This window comes from Coenobita brevimanus, chromosome 52 (genome assembly GCF_032717465.1).
Source record: "Coenobita brevimanus isolate Jiangsu-jjx chromosome 52, ASM3271746v2, whole genome shotgun sequence".
In the NCBI taxonomy this organism is placed as follows: Eukaryota; Metazoa; Arthropoda; class Malacostraca; order Decapoda; family Coenobitidae; genus Coenobita; species Coenobita brevimanus.
This window is the reverse complement of record NC_137005.1, coordinates 35,725,631-35,745,066: the sequence shown is the minus strand read 5'-3', so window position 1 is coordinate 35,745,066 and position 19,436 is coordinate 35,725,631. Positions and strand designations below refer to the sequence as shown.

Below are 19,436 nucleotides of genomic sequence, written 5' to 3'. Positions count from 1 at the left end.
TGATCTTCGTAGCTTGTTATCCCTCATGCCAGATGACAAGAAGGCCTTTTATGAGGGCCTTCAAGCTGGCAGAGTCGAGCACAATGTCGCCCTGGCTGATGAGGACGATGATTTGCTCGATTATTGCAACTAATCCTCGAGCCGGGGGGGTGGGGGTAGGGGGGATGCATCTGCATTCAACACTCGTCACTCTAGTGTGGTAAGGAGCCCTAATACTTGTGTTATAATCATGTCTATAATCATTATTTGAAGGAAATAATGACATGTAACTGACCACCACCTGCACATGCTTGGTATTATTAATTAATAATAATTACTAAATGAGTATTATGATAAGAATTTTTCATGCCATTATGAAGCTGATGCTTTAGGCTTTATTTTGATATGTGAAACTTAAAAATCGTAGGGTTGGTTCTTGAGATATTTGAATTTTCTTAACAGCAAACGTTGGGAGCGATTTCTGGCGTTTTAAAAAAATGTCGCTTGGATTGTTCTCCCTCGGAGCTACTCATATGGAGTAGATGGGAAGTTGTTGAATGCTGTGAAGAGTATGTATGATGGTGCTAAGGCTGCAGTTTGTGTGGATGGTGAACTAAGTGAATTTTTCTCTTTGAAAGTTGGGTTGAAACAGGGATGTGTCATGTCTCCATGGTTGTTCAATCTGTACATGGATGGGGTAATAAAAGAGGTACAAGGTAGGGTAGTGGATGTTGGAGTGGCCCTGGTGAGAGAGGATAGTGTTTGGAAACTCCCTGTACTGTTGTTTGGAGATGATACTGTGTTGTTGAGTGAAGACGAAGGGGAGCTGCAAGGCTTGGTGGATGAGTTTGGGAGAGTAAGAAATGGAATCTAAAGGTGAATGTAGGGAAGAGTAAAGTGATGGTCTTTGAGAGAGGTGAAGTCAGTGAATGTACAGCGAGGTTGCATGGTGAGGAATTGGAAAATGTGAGTACGTTTAAGTACTTGGGTAGTGTGATGAGTAAGGATGGAGGTTTGGAGGGTGAAGTGTTTGAAAGGGTACAGCAGGGAAGAAAGGTTGCTGGTTCTTTGAAAGCAGTGATAAGAAACAGGGAAGTGAGCATGGAAGTGAAAAAGTTACTACATGACAGTATTGTGATACCAACTCTAACATATAGAAGTGAAGCTTGGACGTTGTTGGAAGGACACAAGTCAAGAGTGAGAGCAGTGGAAATGAGTTATTTAAGAGGAGCCTGTGGAGTCACATGGAGAGACAGGCTGACGAATGAGGATATAAAGAAGCGTTGTGGTGTGGATGTGATAGGAAGCGTTGTGAGGAACACACTGAGGTGGTTTGGCCATGTGGAGAGGATGGAGGGTGAGAGACTGACGAAAAGAATGTATGTGAGCGAGGTGGAGGGAGGAAGAGGGAGGGGGAGGCCGAGGATGAGATGGAGGGATGGGGTGGAGAGGTATATGAGAGAGGGGGGGTGTAAGTTGGGAGTAGGGCAGTGAAATGGCAGGGGACAGGGCGACGTGGAGGCGATTTGTTTGTGGCCACCCCAAACGGGATTGAGGCGTCTGGCAATAGATAGATAGATAGATAGAAATTTGAAATTATAAGACCCCATGTGGAGGGGCAGGGAATATGGACACTTCCTGCTCTACAATTGTATACAGGTACTGTATTTGCTTGAAAAGGGGGGGGTGAAGTTCTGGTGTGTGTCCGATGGGGTCCTGGGACGTATCCCCCCATTTATATGTACAATATATTTCAGTGGGGAAAATCGTTCCAATATACGAAATTTCAAATTATGAAAGTTTTTTTTTGTCCCTATCCCTTTCTTGTATTAAGGACTCACTGTGTGTGTATATATATATATATATATATATATATATATATATACTATCTATCTATCTATCTATAGCCCGACGCCCTAATCCCGCAAAGGGTGGCCGCAGACAAAACGCCTCCAAGTCACTCTGTCACCCACCATTTGACTCCCCTCCCCCCAACTCACCCCCCCCTCCCTCATATACCTCTCAACTCCATCCCTCCACCTCATCCTCGGTCTACCCCTCCCTCTCCCTCCCTCCACCTCACCTACATACACCCTCTTAGTCAGTCTTTCATTCTCCATCCTCTCCACATGTCCAAACCACCTCAGTGTATTTCTCCTAATCTTTTCAACCACATCCACATCTACCCCACAACGTTCCTTCACTTCTTCATTCGTCAACCTGTCCCTCCATGTCACTCCACATGCTCCTCTCAAGTAACTCATTTCCACTGCTCTCACTCTTGACTTGTTCCCCTCTTGCAAGGTCCACGCCTCGCTTCCATACGTCAGGGTAGGGATCACAATACCATCATGCAGTGACTTCTTAACTTCCATACTCACCTCCCTATTTCTCATCACTGCTTTCAGTGTGCCAACAACCTTCCTTCCCTGCTGTACCCTTTCACGTACTTCATCCCCCAAAGTTCCATCCTTACTCATCACACTACCCAAGTACTTGAATGCACTCACATTCTCCATATCCTCACCATCCAACCTCACTGCACACTCTGTGACTTCATTCCTCTCAAACACCATAACTTTACTTTTGTTTACATTAACTTTCAGCTTCCTCCTCCTACACACTGTCCCAAATTCATTCACCAAACCTTGCAACTCCCATTCATCTTCACTCAACAATACTGTATCATCAGCAAACAGCAACACCGGAAGCTTCCAAATCTCACCCTCATTCATTAGGGCCACCCCGACATCCACTGCCCTACCTTGTACCTCCTTTACGACCCCATCCATATATATATTAAACAGCCATGGAGACATTACACACCCCTGTTTCAGTCCCACATTGAGATCAAAGAACTCACTCAGCTCTCCATCCACTCGCACCGTAGCCCTAGCTCCCTCGTACATACTCTTCACAGCACTCAACAATTTCCCCTCCACTCCATATATTCTTAATACCTTCCACATACCTTTCCTATCTATTCTGTCATAAGCTTTCTCCAAGTCCATGAAGGCAGCGTACACTTTCCTTCCCTTCTCTAGATACTTCTCCACTAAACATCTTAGAACAAATATCTGATCTACACACCCTTTTCCCTTCCTAAATCCCCCTTGTTCTTCTCCAACTAGCTCCTCTGTCATATGCCTCACCCTGTCAATGAGTATTCTACCATATATTTTACCAGTCACACTAAGAAGGCAAATACCCCTATGGTTACCACATACTTCTCTCTCCCCTTTTCCTTTGTACAGAGGAACAATTATACCTGATTTCCAGTCCTCTGGAACCCTTCCCTCTTCCCAAGCCAATCTACACAACTTCCATATCCACTCCACAACAATCTCACCCCCATACCTAAGCATTTCACCACACACTCCATCAATTCCTGGGGCCTTTCCCAGCTTAATCTTCTTCATCGCTTCCACTACTTCCGACCTACTGATCTCTTCCTCCCTCCTCTCATCTCTTCTTCTCCCAGCCATTCCCCAACCACTTATACTCACACTGCTCTCACTCTCTACCTTCAACAAATCCTCAAAGTGCTCCTTCCATCTCCTCAATTTCTCTCTCTTCTCCACCAACAATCTATTATTCCTATCTTTCACTCCCCTACTATTTCCCCTTTCACACTGCCTTACTTTCTTTACCTCCTTCCAAAACAATTTCTTACTCTCCCTCCATTTCACACTCAGATTCCTCCCAAACTCTTCATATACACACTCATATATAATGGCTGGGTTAAACGTCCTCCAGATTTCTCTATCGAAAATCACTTAATCATGGTAAATGATTTGAAGAGCCTCGAAGGGCTCAGTACCTGCCCAGGGCTGGAACCAAATGGGCAAATTTGCATGACCATGTGGAGTGTGAGAGGTGTGAATGAGGAGAGCAAGAGGGTGAAGTGGTGAATGTGTTCAAGAGTGCGAGATATGCCATGATGGCATAGTGTGAAACAAAGATGAAAGGGTGAGAAGTGGATGAGAGGGAGGATGTGAAATGTGTAAGATCAAGCTTGAATGGGTGAGGAAGGTGCAAGGAAGGAGTTGCTTTGTTGATAAATGAGGTGTGGCAGAATGGAGAGAGATTAAAAATGTGTCAGCTCAAGATGTATGTATATTAAGCTCAAGTTTGAGAAAATGAAAGTGGCTGTGATTGTAGCATGTACACTGTGTGATGACAGGAGTGAGAGAGAGAAAGACAGATTTTGGGATGAGCTGCATGAAGCAGTGGGAGAAATGCCCAGGAGCTATGAAGTGATCATAATGGGCGATGTGAGTGGAAGAGTAGGCATTGGTCCTAAGGATGACATAATGGGTTTTAATGGAATAACGGGAGAAAATTATAATGGGAAGCGACTGAAGGATATGTGTCAGGAAAGGAGGTTGATGAGTGGATGGAAGTGTGGCCTATTTTGATTGGGCAAGTTTTGTCCTGTCTGGACATTGCTACTCCTCACCCTGCCCTTGGTTGGGAAAGTAGGTCTGGATGATGATGATGATTTCAAACACAAAGATGCACATAGATATACATGGTATAGAGGGAATGGGAATTGTGGTGAAAGGAGCCTGATTGATTTTGTGCTCACAGAGAGGTCAGTGCTGGGAATAGTTGATGATACGAGGGCCGTGAGAGGACAATGTGGAGGTCTGTCAGGTCATGTGATTCTGGTATGCTAGATCAAGCTGAGAGGAGTGAGGTAGACCAAGAGAGAGAGGAGCAGTCAGGGAGAAAGATTGAAAGTTGAGAAGCTGAGGATCAAAGAAATGGCTGATGAATTCCGGACCAATGTAGGGGAGGAGTTGGAAACATTGAATTGGAATGATATGGATCAAGACAGCTTGTGGAATGCACATAGAGATTGCTTAGTTATGAATGCTAAAGCAGTGTGTGGTGTGGCAAGAGTAACAACAAAAAAGAAAGGTATGGTGTGGTGGGATGAAGAAGTTAAGAGAGCAGTGGAGGAAAAGAGGAAGAAGTGGCTAGAGTGGTTACAGGACAGGGGTTCAGTTGAAAGAAGAACTGAATATATTGAGAGCAAGAAGCACGTAAAGAGACTAGTGAAGTGGAAAAAGGAGGAGGTAAATGATGATCTAGGAAGAAAAATTAATGCAAATTATTCTGAAAATAGGAAGTTATTCTGGAAAGAGGTGCAGAAATGTAGAAGTGACAGAGGAAAGAAATGTGAAAGTGTGAAGGATGTGAGTGGTAGATAATTGACCCATGGGGATGAAGTAAGGACCAGATGGAAAGAATATTTTGAAAGTCTGATGAATGGGAAGAGAGAGCAGAGCAACTGTAAACATGATTGGTTTTGGGGGTGTGTCGAGAAGGAATGCAGTGCCAGGAAATTTGACACTCACACAGGTGAAGAATGCTGTGAAGTGGCTGAAAAATGGGAAGGCAGCTGGGATTGATATGGTGTATGCAGAGATGATTAAGTGTGGCAGAGAAAGCAGAATGAAGTGCTTGTTGGAGATATGTAAGAAGGCATGGATGAGTGAAATTGTGCCAGCAGTGTGGAAAAAGGCTATGATTGTACACCTGTACCAAAAAAAAAAGGTGAGTGAAGTGAGTGCAAGAATTATCATGGCTTAAGTTTATTGAGTGTTGTAGGGAAGGTATATGGATTATTATAGAGAAGGAAAGAGAGATATCAGAAGTCCTAGTGATCGATGAATAGGATGACATTCGGAGTGGCAGAGGATGTGTGGATCAAATATTTGCAGTAGTGGAGAAGCCTTGTGAGAAGAACTATAAAGTGTTTATGGCATTTATGGATGTGTGGTAGGTGGGGGTGCTCACCATCCACTCACTCGATGTACAGTAGTGCTGCTTTGGGTGTCTGCCCTTTCCTCCCTTCCTTCCATTTCTGTATTTCTTTCCATCGTTCTTTCCTCTTCCTTCTGCCTGTGGGTGACTTTACACTCCCTCTTCTCTCATTCTTTCTTTCATTCTTTCTTCTTCCTTTTGCCTCTGGGTAACTCTACACTGAGTGACAAGCTAAATGGTTTCTGTACACCAGGAAACCATTTACTATGCTGGGTGGGAACCATATAACCAAATTATGGTGCCTGGTGGTTTAGTGGGTGATTAAGGTGCTCCAGTCAGATTGAGCCTGTGTAGGTTTATATCCACGGGGTGGTTGGGGTTTATTGTTCATGTAATGCCACTCAGGGATGAGTGAGGCTGGTCACTCACCTTAAATGTCAGGACCAACTTGCCTAGCCAAGGGCTCCTATGCTCCTCATGGGGCAGCGTAGGATTGGATGATGGATGGATGGATGGATAAAGCATTCAACAAAGTAGACAGAAAGTGATTGTGGAAGGGTTTGCGCATGTACGGTGTAGATGGTAAGCTGCTAGGTGCTGTCAAGAGTTTTTATGATGGTGGTGTGGCATGTGTAAGGGCAAATGGACATCTAAGTGAATGGTTCATGATCAGTGTGGGCGTGTGACAAAGGTTGTGTGATGTCCCCATGGTTTTTTCAGTGTATATGTGGATGGGGTGATAAGAGAAATAAAAACATCAGTAATGGAGAGAGGGATGGCACTGGTAATGGATGGTGATGGATGGAATATCTCAATTTTTGTGTGTGCTGATGGTGCAGGGCTACTTGCAAATACCAGACAAGAACTTGGTAGACTAGCGCAGAGTTTTGCTGATGTCTGTAAGCATTGTGCCTTGAGAGTAAAGGTAGAAAACAGTAAATTGATGGTAATTGAGAGAGAAGGTGACTTCCAGTGTGATGTTGACGTTGCAGTGAATGGAGAGAGACCGGAATTGGCGAGAGTTCAAATACATGGTTACAGTGATAGAAAAGAGAGGAGAATATGCAAAAGAAGTGGAAAGTAGAGTGACACAAGAAAGGAAAGTAGCTGGTGCAATGAAGGCCTTGATAAGAAACATCTGCTTTAGTGTTGCAGCTGTGCGAGGCTTACATGGAGGAGTGTTAGTGCCAACTTAAACATATGGATGTGACTATATCCAAGAGATGTTTAAGGTTTATTGCTCATGTAATGCCACTCAGGGATGAATGAGGCTGGTCTCTCTCATCTTAAATGTCAGGACCAACTTGCCTAGCCCCGGGCTCCTACTCTTCTCTTGGGGCAACGTAGGATTGGATGATGAATAAATGAATGAATGTGAGTCTATGGTGTGGCATGAAAATGAAAAGTCAAGAGTAGGAGCAGTGGAGATGGGACTGCTGAGGAATGTATGTGGAGAACAGAGAGTGGATAGGAAAATAAATAATGTGATTCACAGATGATCTGGTGTGAGGATGTCTGTGGACACCATAGTTGAAGAGTGTACTGAGATGGTTTGAACATGTGGAGAGAATGGATAGCAATAGTGTGGTGAGAAAGGTATATCTGAGTGAATTTGAAGGAGGGAGGAGGCAAGGTAGGGCAAAGAGAAGGTGAAGGGATGTGGTGGTTAAGTGTATGAGGAAGTGAGGTATGGAAGTCGGTGAGGCTAGGAGACTGACAAGAGATCAAGCTAGCTGGTTAAATGTTGTGAGAAGTGCATGATCAGGTGATTTGGCACCTCTTTTTAACATGACAGTGTTCGGATTCGTTTATGTGAAGCTGCAGAATGTGGTGAAAGTTATTTGGCATATCAGATAGAGCCTGGATTCTGGGAGCTTGAATGATGAATGAATGGAAGCATGGCCCATTGATTTGGGCAGACTTGGTCTGTCTGGATGTTGTTACCCCTCACCCTGCCCCAGGGTGGGAAAGAAGGTTCGGATGATGATGATGATGATGATAACTGTTTGCGTCAGTGACATCCAAGAAAATGTTGAGTTGTGATGAACAAAATAAATCACTTAAGAAGTGCACTGAAACTGCAAAGCCACTTAAATATGACCCTCAGTCCGATGATATATACTGCTTTTCATTCTTACTTTGTCCTGATGATTGTCTGTATGGAGTCTTTATAACTTGAAGGTATTAGATACTGGTATATTGCAATTGTAATAGCCACTGTGATATAAGAAATTTTTCAATGTTGAATGAAATCTTGTGGGATAGCAAGAATAATGTAAAAGAAAACCATTTTGGTGAATGGATTAAGGGGAATTACTTGCCTTACTGTTTATTTGCTGTACAGTAATCTCCCAGTTTATCCATCTTAATTCCACCAAGGCCCTGTCAGATAGAGTAAATCCTAGCTGTATCAGATTACTTAGGGAAAACCTTGGTTCAATAAGATCAAAAGTTTGATCAGTTCGAAGGTCACCCCCCTCCAGCAGGTGGGAGTTCAAGTACATGATTGAAAATAAATGACTACAACATTACATTCTAGTATAGGTAGGTTCCGTTATACAACCACTCGATATACGAGAAACCGATGATACGACCTGGGTAACTTAAGGACTGTTTTTGATATACGATCTTGAAAATCCAATGATACGACATTCAATCTGGGGCAAGGTGTGAGGATTCTAACTCAGTCATCCCAGCAAACGTAGTCACTGCTGTTTTCTCTCAGCCTTGGAGAGAAATAACAAGACTGCTCCTCAGCAGCATTTCCAAACGTGTGATAATTATCGTAAAATACGATATTTTGGCACACTTTGCGATATGCGATAGCATGCATGTGATAATGTGACAACTTTCATAATTTCATAATGTGAAAAATAAATTGGGAATTGCAAAATTAACAAATCTGATGTAAGACTAGTACAACAGTAGGATTTAGTAACTCTTACAATAACCAGTATTATAATCTGGTAGGTACTTAGCAGTTAATTAAATTCAGTAATGTTAATTAATCACTCGACATATAAATACTGTATATTAATTCCACAGTAAATACCAATTTATGTGAAGAAATTTCTTTATTTATGAGTGCAATAATTTTGATCAGAAAACGATAATTTTAACGAGCCTGGTATGATAGTATGGGTTTGGGAATCTGGCAGTGCTGCTCAGCTGACCACCGCCAGGCCAGCTTCCCACCTCCAACACAACATTACCACCTATAGATGAGTGTTATGCATGTATTATATATTTAATTAATATGCAGTTATGTTATTTGCATACTACCTGTATTTGCTTTTTCAGGTTGCTTTCTCTACAGTTCAGTAATATAGATATGTTTGTTGCGTTTGGTATCATATATTTTAGCTTGAAAACTTACCTTTGATGGATTCCTTGAACCCAACCAGTATTTTAGCATTAGTTACGTGTTTCGTTATACGAGAATTCGTTATATGACTATGCCAAATGGAACCTAACTGATCGTATCTTCGGGACCTCCCTGTACTGTAAATGATGACTATACCCATTTTACACTGACATGGCCCATAATTTTGCCCTTTTGCAGCTTATTTCACTTCCTTGTTATAGCACTTCTTCATGACTAGTACAGTTATTACAACTTGGCATTCACAATGAGAAGAGAGCAATATCAGGCCATGCTAGAGTAAACAGGGTAGGAAACATGAGTTTTGTACACTGTACCACCTCATTTATCAACCCTATTTCAGTAAGCTGACAAAAGTTCAGTGGGCACAGAGGTGTTCAGTAAACCTGAAATCCATTACATCAAGGTTCAATATGATGAGGGTCTGCTGTAATGTACAGTGAGGTTGGATGAGGAGGAAATGGAAAATGTGAGTTCGTTTAAGTATTTGGGTATTGTGAAGAGTAAGGATGTAAGTTTAGAGGGTGAAGTGCTTGAAAGGGTACAACAAGGAAGAAATTTTGCAGGTTCCTTGAAAGCAGTGATAAGACACAGGGAGGTGAGCATGGATGCGAAAAAGTTACTACATGACAGTATTGTGATGCCAACTCTAACGTATGGAAGTGAAGCTTGGACCTTGTTGGAGGGACACAAGTCAAGAGTGAGAGCAGTGGAAATGAGTTATTTGAGAGGAGCATATGGAGTCACATGGAGAGACAGACTGACAAATGAAGAAGTGAAGGAACATTGTGGTGTGGATGTGGATGTGATAGGAAGCATTAGGAGAAACACACTGAGGTGGTTTGGCCATGTGGAGAGGATGGAGAGAGAGAGACTGACAAGGAGAGTTTATGTGAGTGAGGTGGAGGTGGGGGGGAGGAGGCCAAGGATGAGATGAAGGGATGGAGTGGAGAGGTATATGAGAGAGGGGGGGTGTGAGTTGGGAGCAGGGCAGTGACATGGTGGAGTACAGGACAACATTGAGGCAAATTGTTTGTGGCCACCCATTACGGGATTAAGGCATCTGGCAATAGATAGATAGATAGATGTTTTCTGGATTGTATATGAGTGTGTATGTTTTTTCTTCATAGGCTTTACTGGATACGAAATTGACATGAAAACATTTATTGATTTGCTCATTGTTGTTTGTACTGTAAAAGTCCTCCAATCTGACCACCAATAATCTGACTCTCCCAATGTTCTGAAATTTTCAAGGCTAAATTTTTCTACTTTTTCTGGGCTTTCTTCGAACATTTCTGGGCTCTGTCTCAAGATTAAAGATTAATCTGGCTTGCATTTTCCCTTGGATGTACCTGTTTGCAACTGTTCACCTACGCTTCTGTGCATTTCCGGTGAATAAAAAAAATAACCCCTATCATTTTAAGTGTTTATTTAATGGCCATTTAGACATTTCAAATGTTTTCAAAGGTCCCTCCCAATCAGGGGCGTCATTTCAATTTTCTTTGGGGGGGGGGGGCATAGGCTATTTAGAAGGCCCCCCTACTCCCACCTCCCCACATGGGTGGGGTGGTGAGTGAGCATTTTGAAGCCACATGCAAAGCTGTATTTAGAGAATTAAAGAAGTAAACAAATATACGCATACTATATATATGACAGTATTGTGATACCAACTCTAACGTACGGAAGTGAAGCTTGGATGTTGTTGGAAGGACACAAGTCAAGAGTGAGAGCAGTGGAAATGAGTTATTTAAGAGGAGCCTGTCGAGTCACATGGAGAGACAGGCTGACGAATGAGGATATAAAGGAGCGTTGTGGTGTGGATGTGGATGTGATAGGGAGCTTTATGAGGAACACACTGAGGTGGTTTGGCCATGTGGAGAGGATGGAGGGTGAAAGACTGATGAAGAGAGTGTATGTGAGTGAGGTGGAGGGGGGGAAGAGGGAGGGGGAGGCCGAGGATGAGATGGAGGGATGGGGTGGAGAGGTATATGAGAGAGGGGGGTGTGAGTTTGGAGCAGGGCAGTGAGATGGCGGGGGACAGGGTGACTTGGAGGCGATTTGTTTGTGGCCACCCCAAACGGGATTGAGGCGTCTGGCAATAGATAGATAGATAGATATATATAATTATTTGTTAAACCAATTACTTCCTGATAGACACACTAATGGATATTCTAGCATTGGCAGTATTTCTTTGTGAAGTTGAATATGTATTGTAAAGTGCGTGGTAATGTACATATCACTGCATTATATGCTAATGACCTTGGATAATAGACCAAACAGTAATGAAAATATTTGTATTGGTGAAAGCTTAAACTGACTTCATTCTTACAGCCAAATGAAAAGAAAATTAATATAAAATTGAGAATGAAAAGATGTAAACTTGTAATTTAATTGAAAATGGAAAGTTTTTAGTTTACTAGCCCCCAAAATACCATGAACCATATTAAGTACTGTAATGTGAAAATGTAAGCTCTGCACTAAGAGGTGGGAGAAATAAAATGAGGGTTTTTAAATTTGGAAAAGGCACATGTAAGAAGAGTATATTAGTTTAAGAATTCATAAGAGGAAATTGAAAATTGAACTACGTATATTTATTGCATTGAAAAATGAATAAACTACTGCAACAGTGGATATCTCAGTGATCTCTGCTTTGCAAAGTTATCATCCGGGGTGTTAAAGTTAAGATTTTTAACAAGTTCGTTTTCTGAGGCCATAAGTAGCAAGTCACTTAAGCGATCATTTCTCATTGAGGTTCTTAGATATGTCTTGACTAAACTAAGTACTGAAAAAGTCGTTCATTGCCTGCAGTAGTTACTTGAAGGATGAGAAGAATTTAGATAGTTTTCACTATTTCTGAATACGCACAATCTAATGGTTCCAGTTCACATAATTAAAACAGATTCTTTGGCTTGTCACTGTTACTTAGAAAATGTCTTTTTGAAACAGATATTTGGGTAACTAGATGAATTGCATCTATGTATATATCTTTGTAAGGCTGTACCATAATCGAAAGCTTCTCATTTTCTAGAAAGTCTCTGGCACTGCAATCAAGTGCATTCTCTGCTTATGTTAGGGGCATGTTTTGTGTGAAGTGAATATCAAGCTCTGAGAGAAATCTATCAAAATAAGTTCTTTTGATTTAAGTCTTTGGAGCAATACAAGTATTCACCTAATTTCTCCCTAGAGCTGAATCATTTAAGAAGCTCTTTAGTCCTGATGATACCTTCTGAATTCTCTTAGGCTTAGGTCTGCTCAACTGATTTGGATTTTCCAAGTTGGTATCTGCCTCATATGTTGAAGCAAAATCTTTGGCTTTGTCAAAAATATCAGAGAAAGCCTCGTCCATTCTCAGGACCTGCAATTCCTCAATAGTTGACTGAATGAGAGAGCAAGCTTCTGATAGTAAGGCTTCCTTTGCTTGAAGCTAATCTGACAAACTATTGGTAACTCTAAGGACTTGTTCAGTAATATGTAGATCCATTACGAACCTGAAGGACTAACTTTTTGTACAATCCATTTGCTTCTGTTGCAGCTTCTGAATGAGAGCCCTCTGAAACTGTATGAAGCACTGATAGCAAACTTCCATAGCAAAGCTTAACCTTTGATACCGACCTATAATAGTAAGACCATCTAGTTACAATAGGTCTTTCTAGTGTCAAAACCTGAAGATCTTCCACTTTCTCTGCCTCTGTGAATTGTTGGTTCCTTGTGTGTTACTGTTTAATAAATGTGTAAAGTGTGTTAATAATTGAAAAAAATGAAGAAAGGCCACTGGTATTCTTTATGCAGTCGCCAAGTACTAAATTCAGCCTGTGTGCATGGCATTGTATGTATACTGCTTGAGGAATTTTATTCCGTAGTTTTGCTTGAATCCTGCTAGAGCATCCACTCATTACACTACCACCATCATAACACTGAGCCACACACTTATACCAAATTAAACCAGATTGTTCTATCTCCTTATATATAAAATCAGCTAGACTTACAGCATCAGCCTTTTCCATGTGATAGGTTCCAATGACACGTTCCTTCACAATACCCTTAATAAAAGTACTGCACAAGAATAGCCATCTGTTCCTTTTTTGACAAGTGTTTCCTTTCATCAACTATAACGGAAAAGTACTTGGCTTCTTGTGCCTCAGCACAAATTGTGTCCATGATATGTCTTCCAGCAACTGATATCAACTCATTCTGGTCAGTCTAACTTTTATTTTAGAGAGGGATTTGATTCAGGAATTAGGTGAAGAATTTCTACAAAATTTCCTGAATTTAATGTATCACCACCCTTATTATGTCCATGAAAAGACAATCCTTGCCTTCCCAGTAATGCAGTGGCTTTTAAAAGTAACTTTACATGTTCCCTGTTGTCCTCAATTTCTTGTAGCCTAGCTGAAGATAGAGAAGATGTGAAAGATTGAGTGGACCCTGGCTGAATATCCTTGACAGCAGATCAAGCGATCATACTATTAATGTGTCTTTCACTTGCCTGATGTTCTTTGAGAAGGGTACTGGTATCTTTCCGTTTCCTTGTTCCAACATCAATAAATGGTGTCCTATCTAATCCTTCTTCCATACGAACAGATTCTCCAGCAAAGTGCGTACATGGAGAGCAGTAACATGCATCTTGTGAGACCGAGTATTCTAACCAAGAATATATATCAAATTGGGACTTCTAAATTTCCTATTATTCTGATTGCTTGGGTAGCTTGGCAATTTTGGTTGACTGGGTTTATCATAGGGGGACTTAGATATATCAGCTGCTTGAGTCGCTGGAATTTGTGACGTTGATGGACTGTCTTTTGTATCTTTTTGATCTTGGTTCAGTGCAACAGTATGTGCAAATGTGACTTCTGCTTCATCAACAGAAATAAAATCTGAGTCTTGACTAGGGGATGATGTAGTGGCTAAGTCAGTATTGTTAGTTGCTCTACTGGTTGAGTATATGTGTGTGTGTGTGTGTGTGTGTGTGTGTGTGTTTCCACTATAAAAGATGATGATGCCCGTAGAGCTTCAAGTTCTTCAACCAGCAAAGCAACGCCCACTTTGGGAACGACTGATCTAAATGAACTCTTAAGACTCCTACCTATAGGTATGTACTTCCTAAGATGAATGAAAGCTATTAATGATAGCCAGAATACAATAAAAAAGGCTGCTCAATACTGAAGTTAATTGAACAGCGGGCTAGGAACATATTTACATTGACATCCTTTAATATACCTTGTAAATTATTGTGATTATTGCACACACACACACACACACACACACACACACACACACACACACACACACACACACACACACACACACACACACACACACACACACACACACACACACACACACACACACACACACACACACACACACACACACACACACACACACACACACACACACACACACACACACACACACACACACACACACACACACACACACACACACACACACACACACACACACACACACACACACACACACACACACACACACACACACACACACACACACACACACACACACACACACACACACACACACACACACACACACACACACACACACACACACACACACACACACACACACACACACACACACACACACACACACACACACACACACACACACACACACACACACACACACACACACACACACACACACACACACACACACACACACACACACACACACACACACACACACACACACACACACACACACACACACACACACACACACACACACACACACACACACACACACACACACACACACACACACACACACAGAGAGAGAGAGAGAGAGAGAGAGAGAGAGCATCAGTGTCATTTGAACAACACATCACAAACATTAAAAATACATTAACACGAGGGCTCAACGCCTAAGGTCACTTGCCCGTACAACATTCAGACACAACAAAGAAACCATCACCACAGTATACAAACAATGTGTACATTCAGTAATGAACTATGCAAGCCTTGTTTGGGTTTCTAACCCACTGAAATACACTACGGTACAGCACCCTACAGACCATACAGACCAAGACCCTAAAGATAATCACAGGCTGCACAGCTACTACACCATCAGACCACCTACACCAAGAAACCAAAGTCCTCAAAGTCAAGGATCATGTAGACATGAGAGGCTCACAAATCCTTGCCTCAGCCTCCACAAACCCACACCATCCACTACACCACTTGGCAGCACATCCACACACACCAAGGAATATTGAAATAGCACCCAGCACACTATATCATACGCAAATACTGTAATCTCTCTGCTCTCCCTCGCCCGCGTCAAACCAGCTTCCAGAAGCATGTCCATGCTCAAATCACTCACTGCTCCATTCGGTCACTCAGAGACAGCATACAGCTGCATGCATGGCCTCATGATATCCATCCTTCTGAATCCTCCCTCCTCATGAGGACAGGATCCACCCAGCCTGGCTGAGATGTGGGTATCATCTAGCCCTCTTGAATTATCAGAAGAGGCTGGATGACTTTGTCGCTAATGTCTGTCATGGATACAACACAGCACCCATACTATTAAGCACTTCATGAAAGACTACATTGCACAGTATCGCTTGCACCAACAACACAACATACTGTACACTCCTTGAGAGCTCTGTGAGAAAGTCTGGGTTCGGCTGTGGCCTTCCTTAGGGACTCGGGCCGTTTGGCCTGACTGCCTAGGAAACAGCAACTACTGTACTACTACTACTACATCAAGCAATAGAGTTAATGATTCACCAGCAGTTCACATTCTGTTTCAGGAACGACGCATTGAGAAGAAGATGAATCGATCTGCCTTCAAGGAGGAAAAGAAGCGACAGGAGAAGACGCTGCAGAACAATAAATATAACTATAAGATGTCACTTATGTAAATAGCATTGCAGTGAGAGATGTCTATATTTGTCTTGTTTTTGCCTGATGGAACAGGGCCAAACAAGAAATTTATTTGCTGTTCACTTTATTTTAACAAATTGTTACAGTGAGATTGTAGTTTTGGTTTGTTTTCATCTGATGGAACTGGAGCAAACCATAAGTGTAATTACAAGATTCCTCTATATATTGATATACTGTATTGTTACAGTGTGATTGTTGTTTTGATTTGTTTTTATGTGATGGAACTTGGCCCTCCCCAAAAAATAATAACTACAAGATGTCACATACAGTATTTGGATCCAGTGGTTCAGTGAGACTGGTTGTAGTATGTTTGTGCTCACCTGGTGGAACTGGGCCACTTCCACAACCTCTGTGCTTGAAATTTGATGAGCCTTAATTATGAGAATAATTTCCATCCATCCTCTTCTGTCTTTCTTTCCTTCATTCTTTCCTCTTTCTTCTGCCTGCTGGTGACTTTACACTCTCTCTTGTGTCTTACCTTCATTCTTTCCTCTTCCTTCTGCCTGTGGGTGACTACACTGAGTGACAAGCCAAATGGTTTCCTGTACACCAGGAAACCATTTACTACACTGGGTGGTAACCATATAACCAAATTTTGGCTCCTGGTGGTTTAGTGGGTAATAAAGGTGCTCCAGTCGGATTGAGCTGGTGAAAGTTTATATCCAAGGGGTGGTTGGGATTTATTGCTCCCATAATGCCACTCAGGGATGGGTGAGGCTGGTCACTCTCATCTTAAATGCCAGGACCAACTTTCCTAGCCCCGGGCTCCTACGCTCCTTATGGGGCAACGTAGGATTAGATGATGGATGATGATGGATGGAACAACAAAAGATTTAGCAGAACAGCAAATATAAATGCAAGATATCACTTATTTAGAGATGTCATCAAGTGTTATAGTGATGTATATGAGAGTGGTGTGAAGGGAGGACAGCCTGATATAATGGTGACGGATAGAGTGACATGGAGGCAATTTGTCTGGCCATAGCTAGATAGATATAGGAAAATAATCATATGAAATATTAAACACTTATATTCAGGGGTGAAATGAAAAATCAGAATCTAGTAACACACTGAAAGTGGCAGGAGAGATTAACTACAATATATTCCTTTTCATCAGATGGAACTAGGTCAAGCAACAAATTTAACATGATTTTGTATATTTAGATACAGTCATTTGTGGTAGGTGGGGGCACTCACAATCCACGCATTTGATGTATTGCTGCTCTGGGGTGTGTGCCCTTTTCTTTCCTCCATCCTTCTTCCCTTCCATCCTCTTCTTTCTTTCCTTCAGTCTTTCCTCGTCCTTCTGCTTACAGGTGACTGCGCTCCCTCTTCTGTCCTTTTTTCTTTCACTCTTTCCTCTTCCTTCTGCCTGTGGGTGACTCTTCACTGAGTGACAAGCTAAATGGTTTCCTGTACAGCAGGAAACCATTTACTATGCTGGGTGGTAACCATATAACCAAATTTTGGCGACTTGTGGTTTAGTGGGTAATTATTGCTCTCCGGTTGGATTGAGCCGGTGAAGGTTTATATCCAAGGGATGGTTGGGATTTATTGCTCACGTAATGCCACTCAGGGATGAGTGAGGCTGGTCACTCTCATCTTAAATGTTAGGACCAACTGCCTAGTTCTAGGCTTCTACGCTCCTCGTGGGGCAACGTTGGATTGGATGATGGATGGATGGATGATGAGCCTTTTTTATGAGGAAGGAATGGGTCTCCTGGGCCACTAGTCATACTGTGTTTTCACCTAAGGGAAGTGGACGACCCTCACAACCTGAAGAGTAAGTTGTGGTTATGTGAAATTCAGTCATCCTTTGATGTAAGAATGAGTCGCCATTGTTATTATTGATTTATTTTCATCAAATGATACTGTGCCAGTCCCACAACCTAAATACTAAGTCATGCATACTGTACATAAAGTTTGTAAAGCCTTAATTATTTGGTAGAAATGAATCTCCTTGGTTATTTGTTACTTGGCCCTCCAGTCTGACTACAGTTGTTTAAAGTATTTAATGTTTCAAAAAATAACAATAACTTGCTAGAAGCATTTGGTACAGCAGTGATATTTCCATCTTTACGATAATAATTTTCACCAGTGATTGTACATATTCGATTTCTGGTGTCAGTTATTCTTTATTTATTTTTCTTCAAGTTTCAAACTAACTCCCAGTTGCAACTATGTTCATCAGCGGAGGAGCAACTGTATAACAACTGAAAAGTAAAAATGCATTTTTGTAGGAATTGTACATTTCTTCATTTTGCTCCTTATACCCTATATATATATATACCGGTATATATATATATATATATATATATATATATATATATATATATATATATGTAAACCTTTAATTCACGCGAGGGTTACATTCCCAGACCCTTTGCGTATGTGGTAAATTCGCGTATACAGTATGCCCTTGTGTGCACATAATTTCGCATATCTACTAAGTATATTACATCTGAATAATACTGTTTATGCACTACATACACCTTATAAACTAGCATAAAGTATGAAAAACAACAAAAATGTAAGAAATTTAACACTGAAACCTGACAAGCACAAGCGTAGGTGGAGACACTTCAGCAGTCTGGTGCAAAAACCCTCACTGCCTCCCATATGCTACGTTCTGCCTTCTTTATTGTCCAAACAGTTGACTCATTCACCCCAAGCATACGGTTCCGAGCCAGTTCACAGGCATAGGTGGAGACACTTTAGCACAGTCTGGTGCACTAGCCCTCACTGACTCCCGTATGCTACGTTCTGTCTTCTTTATTGTAAGAACAGTTGACTCAACCTAAACACACTGTTCAGAGACAATTCACCATGAAGTCAATTCACCATCAAAAGATGGACGATTCCCAGTCATTCTATAATTATACTTATTATTGATTAATTAATACTTTAATAACTAATTTTCTGGGAGATTTTATAACTCATATAAGTGAAAAACTAGTGTACTGTACTTGCTAAAGAAACTGGTATGTAAATAAATGACGGGGAATCGTCCTGACGGAGAATTGTCGCCAACATTCCTCCCGTAAGTTTGTCCAACACTTTAACATTCTCTGTCAGCAACATCACTTTACGAGTCCGTTTTGATGTGTTACCACATGCATCACTAGCACTATGCATAGGCCCCATGTTGGCAGACAAGGCAAGCAGTCACTGAAAGGCAGAAAAATAAGCCACAAATAACGATTCGTGAGTCATGCATGGTTCAACCGTAGGATTCAAACTGACTGTGTGGTGCGTGGTAGACCGACCTCCCACACACACACACACACACACACACACACACACACACACATATACGTATGCACACGGGCAGCAGGTAGGCATTTTTATATTTTATTTATTTCTCTTGTATATTAAAATTATTTATTTGAATA

General features: G+C 41.6%; 1 protein-coding gene across 1 annotated transcript in view; it reads left to right on the top strand.

Moving 5' to 3' along the window:
- Nucleotides 1-16,658, top strand: part of LTV1 (LTV1 ribosome biogenesis factor) — a 113,338-nt gene extending 96,680 nt beyond the window's left edge. Inside the window, exon 10 of the mRNA XM_080272919.1 lies at nt 15,912-16,658. Within this exon, the coding sequence (XP_080129045.1) occupies nt 15,912-16,022 (111 nt within the window). The 3' untranslated portion in view covers nt 16,023-16,658. The remainder of the gene's footprint in view (nt 1-15,911) is intronic.
- The last annotated feature ends 2,778 nt before the right edge of the window (nt 16,659-19,436 follow it).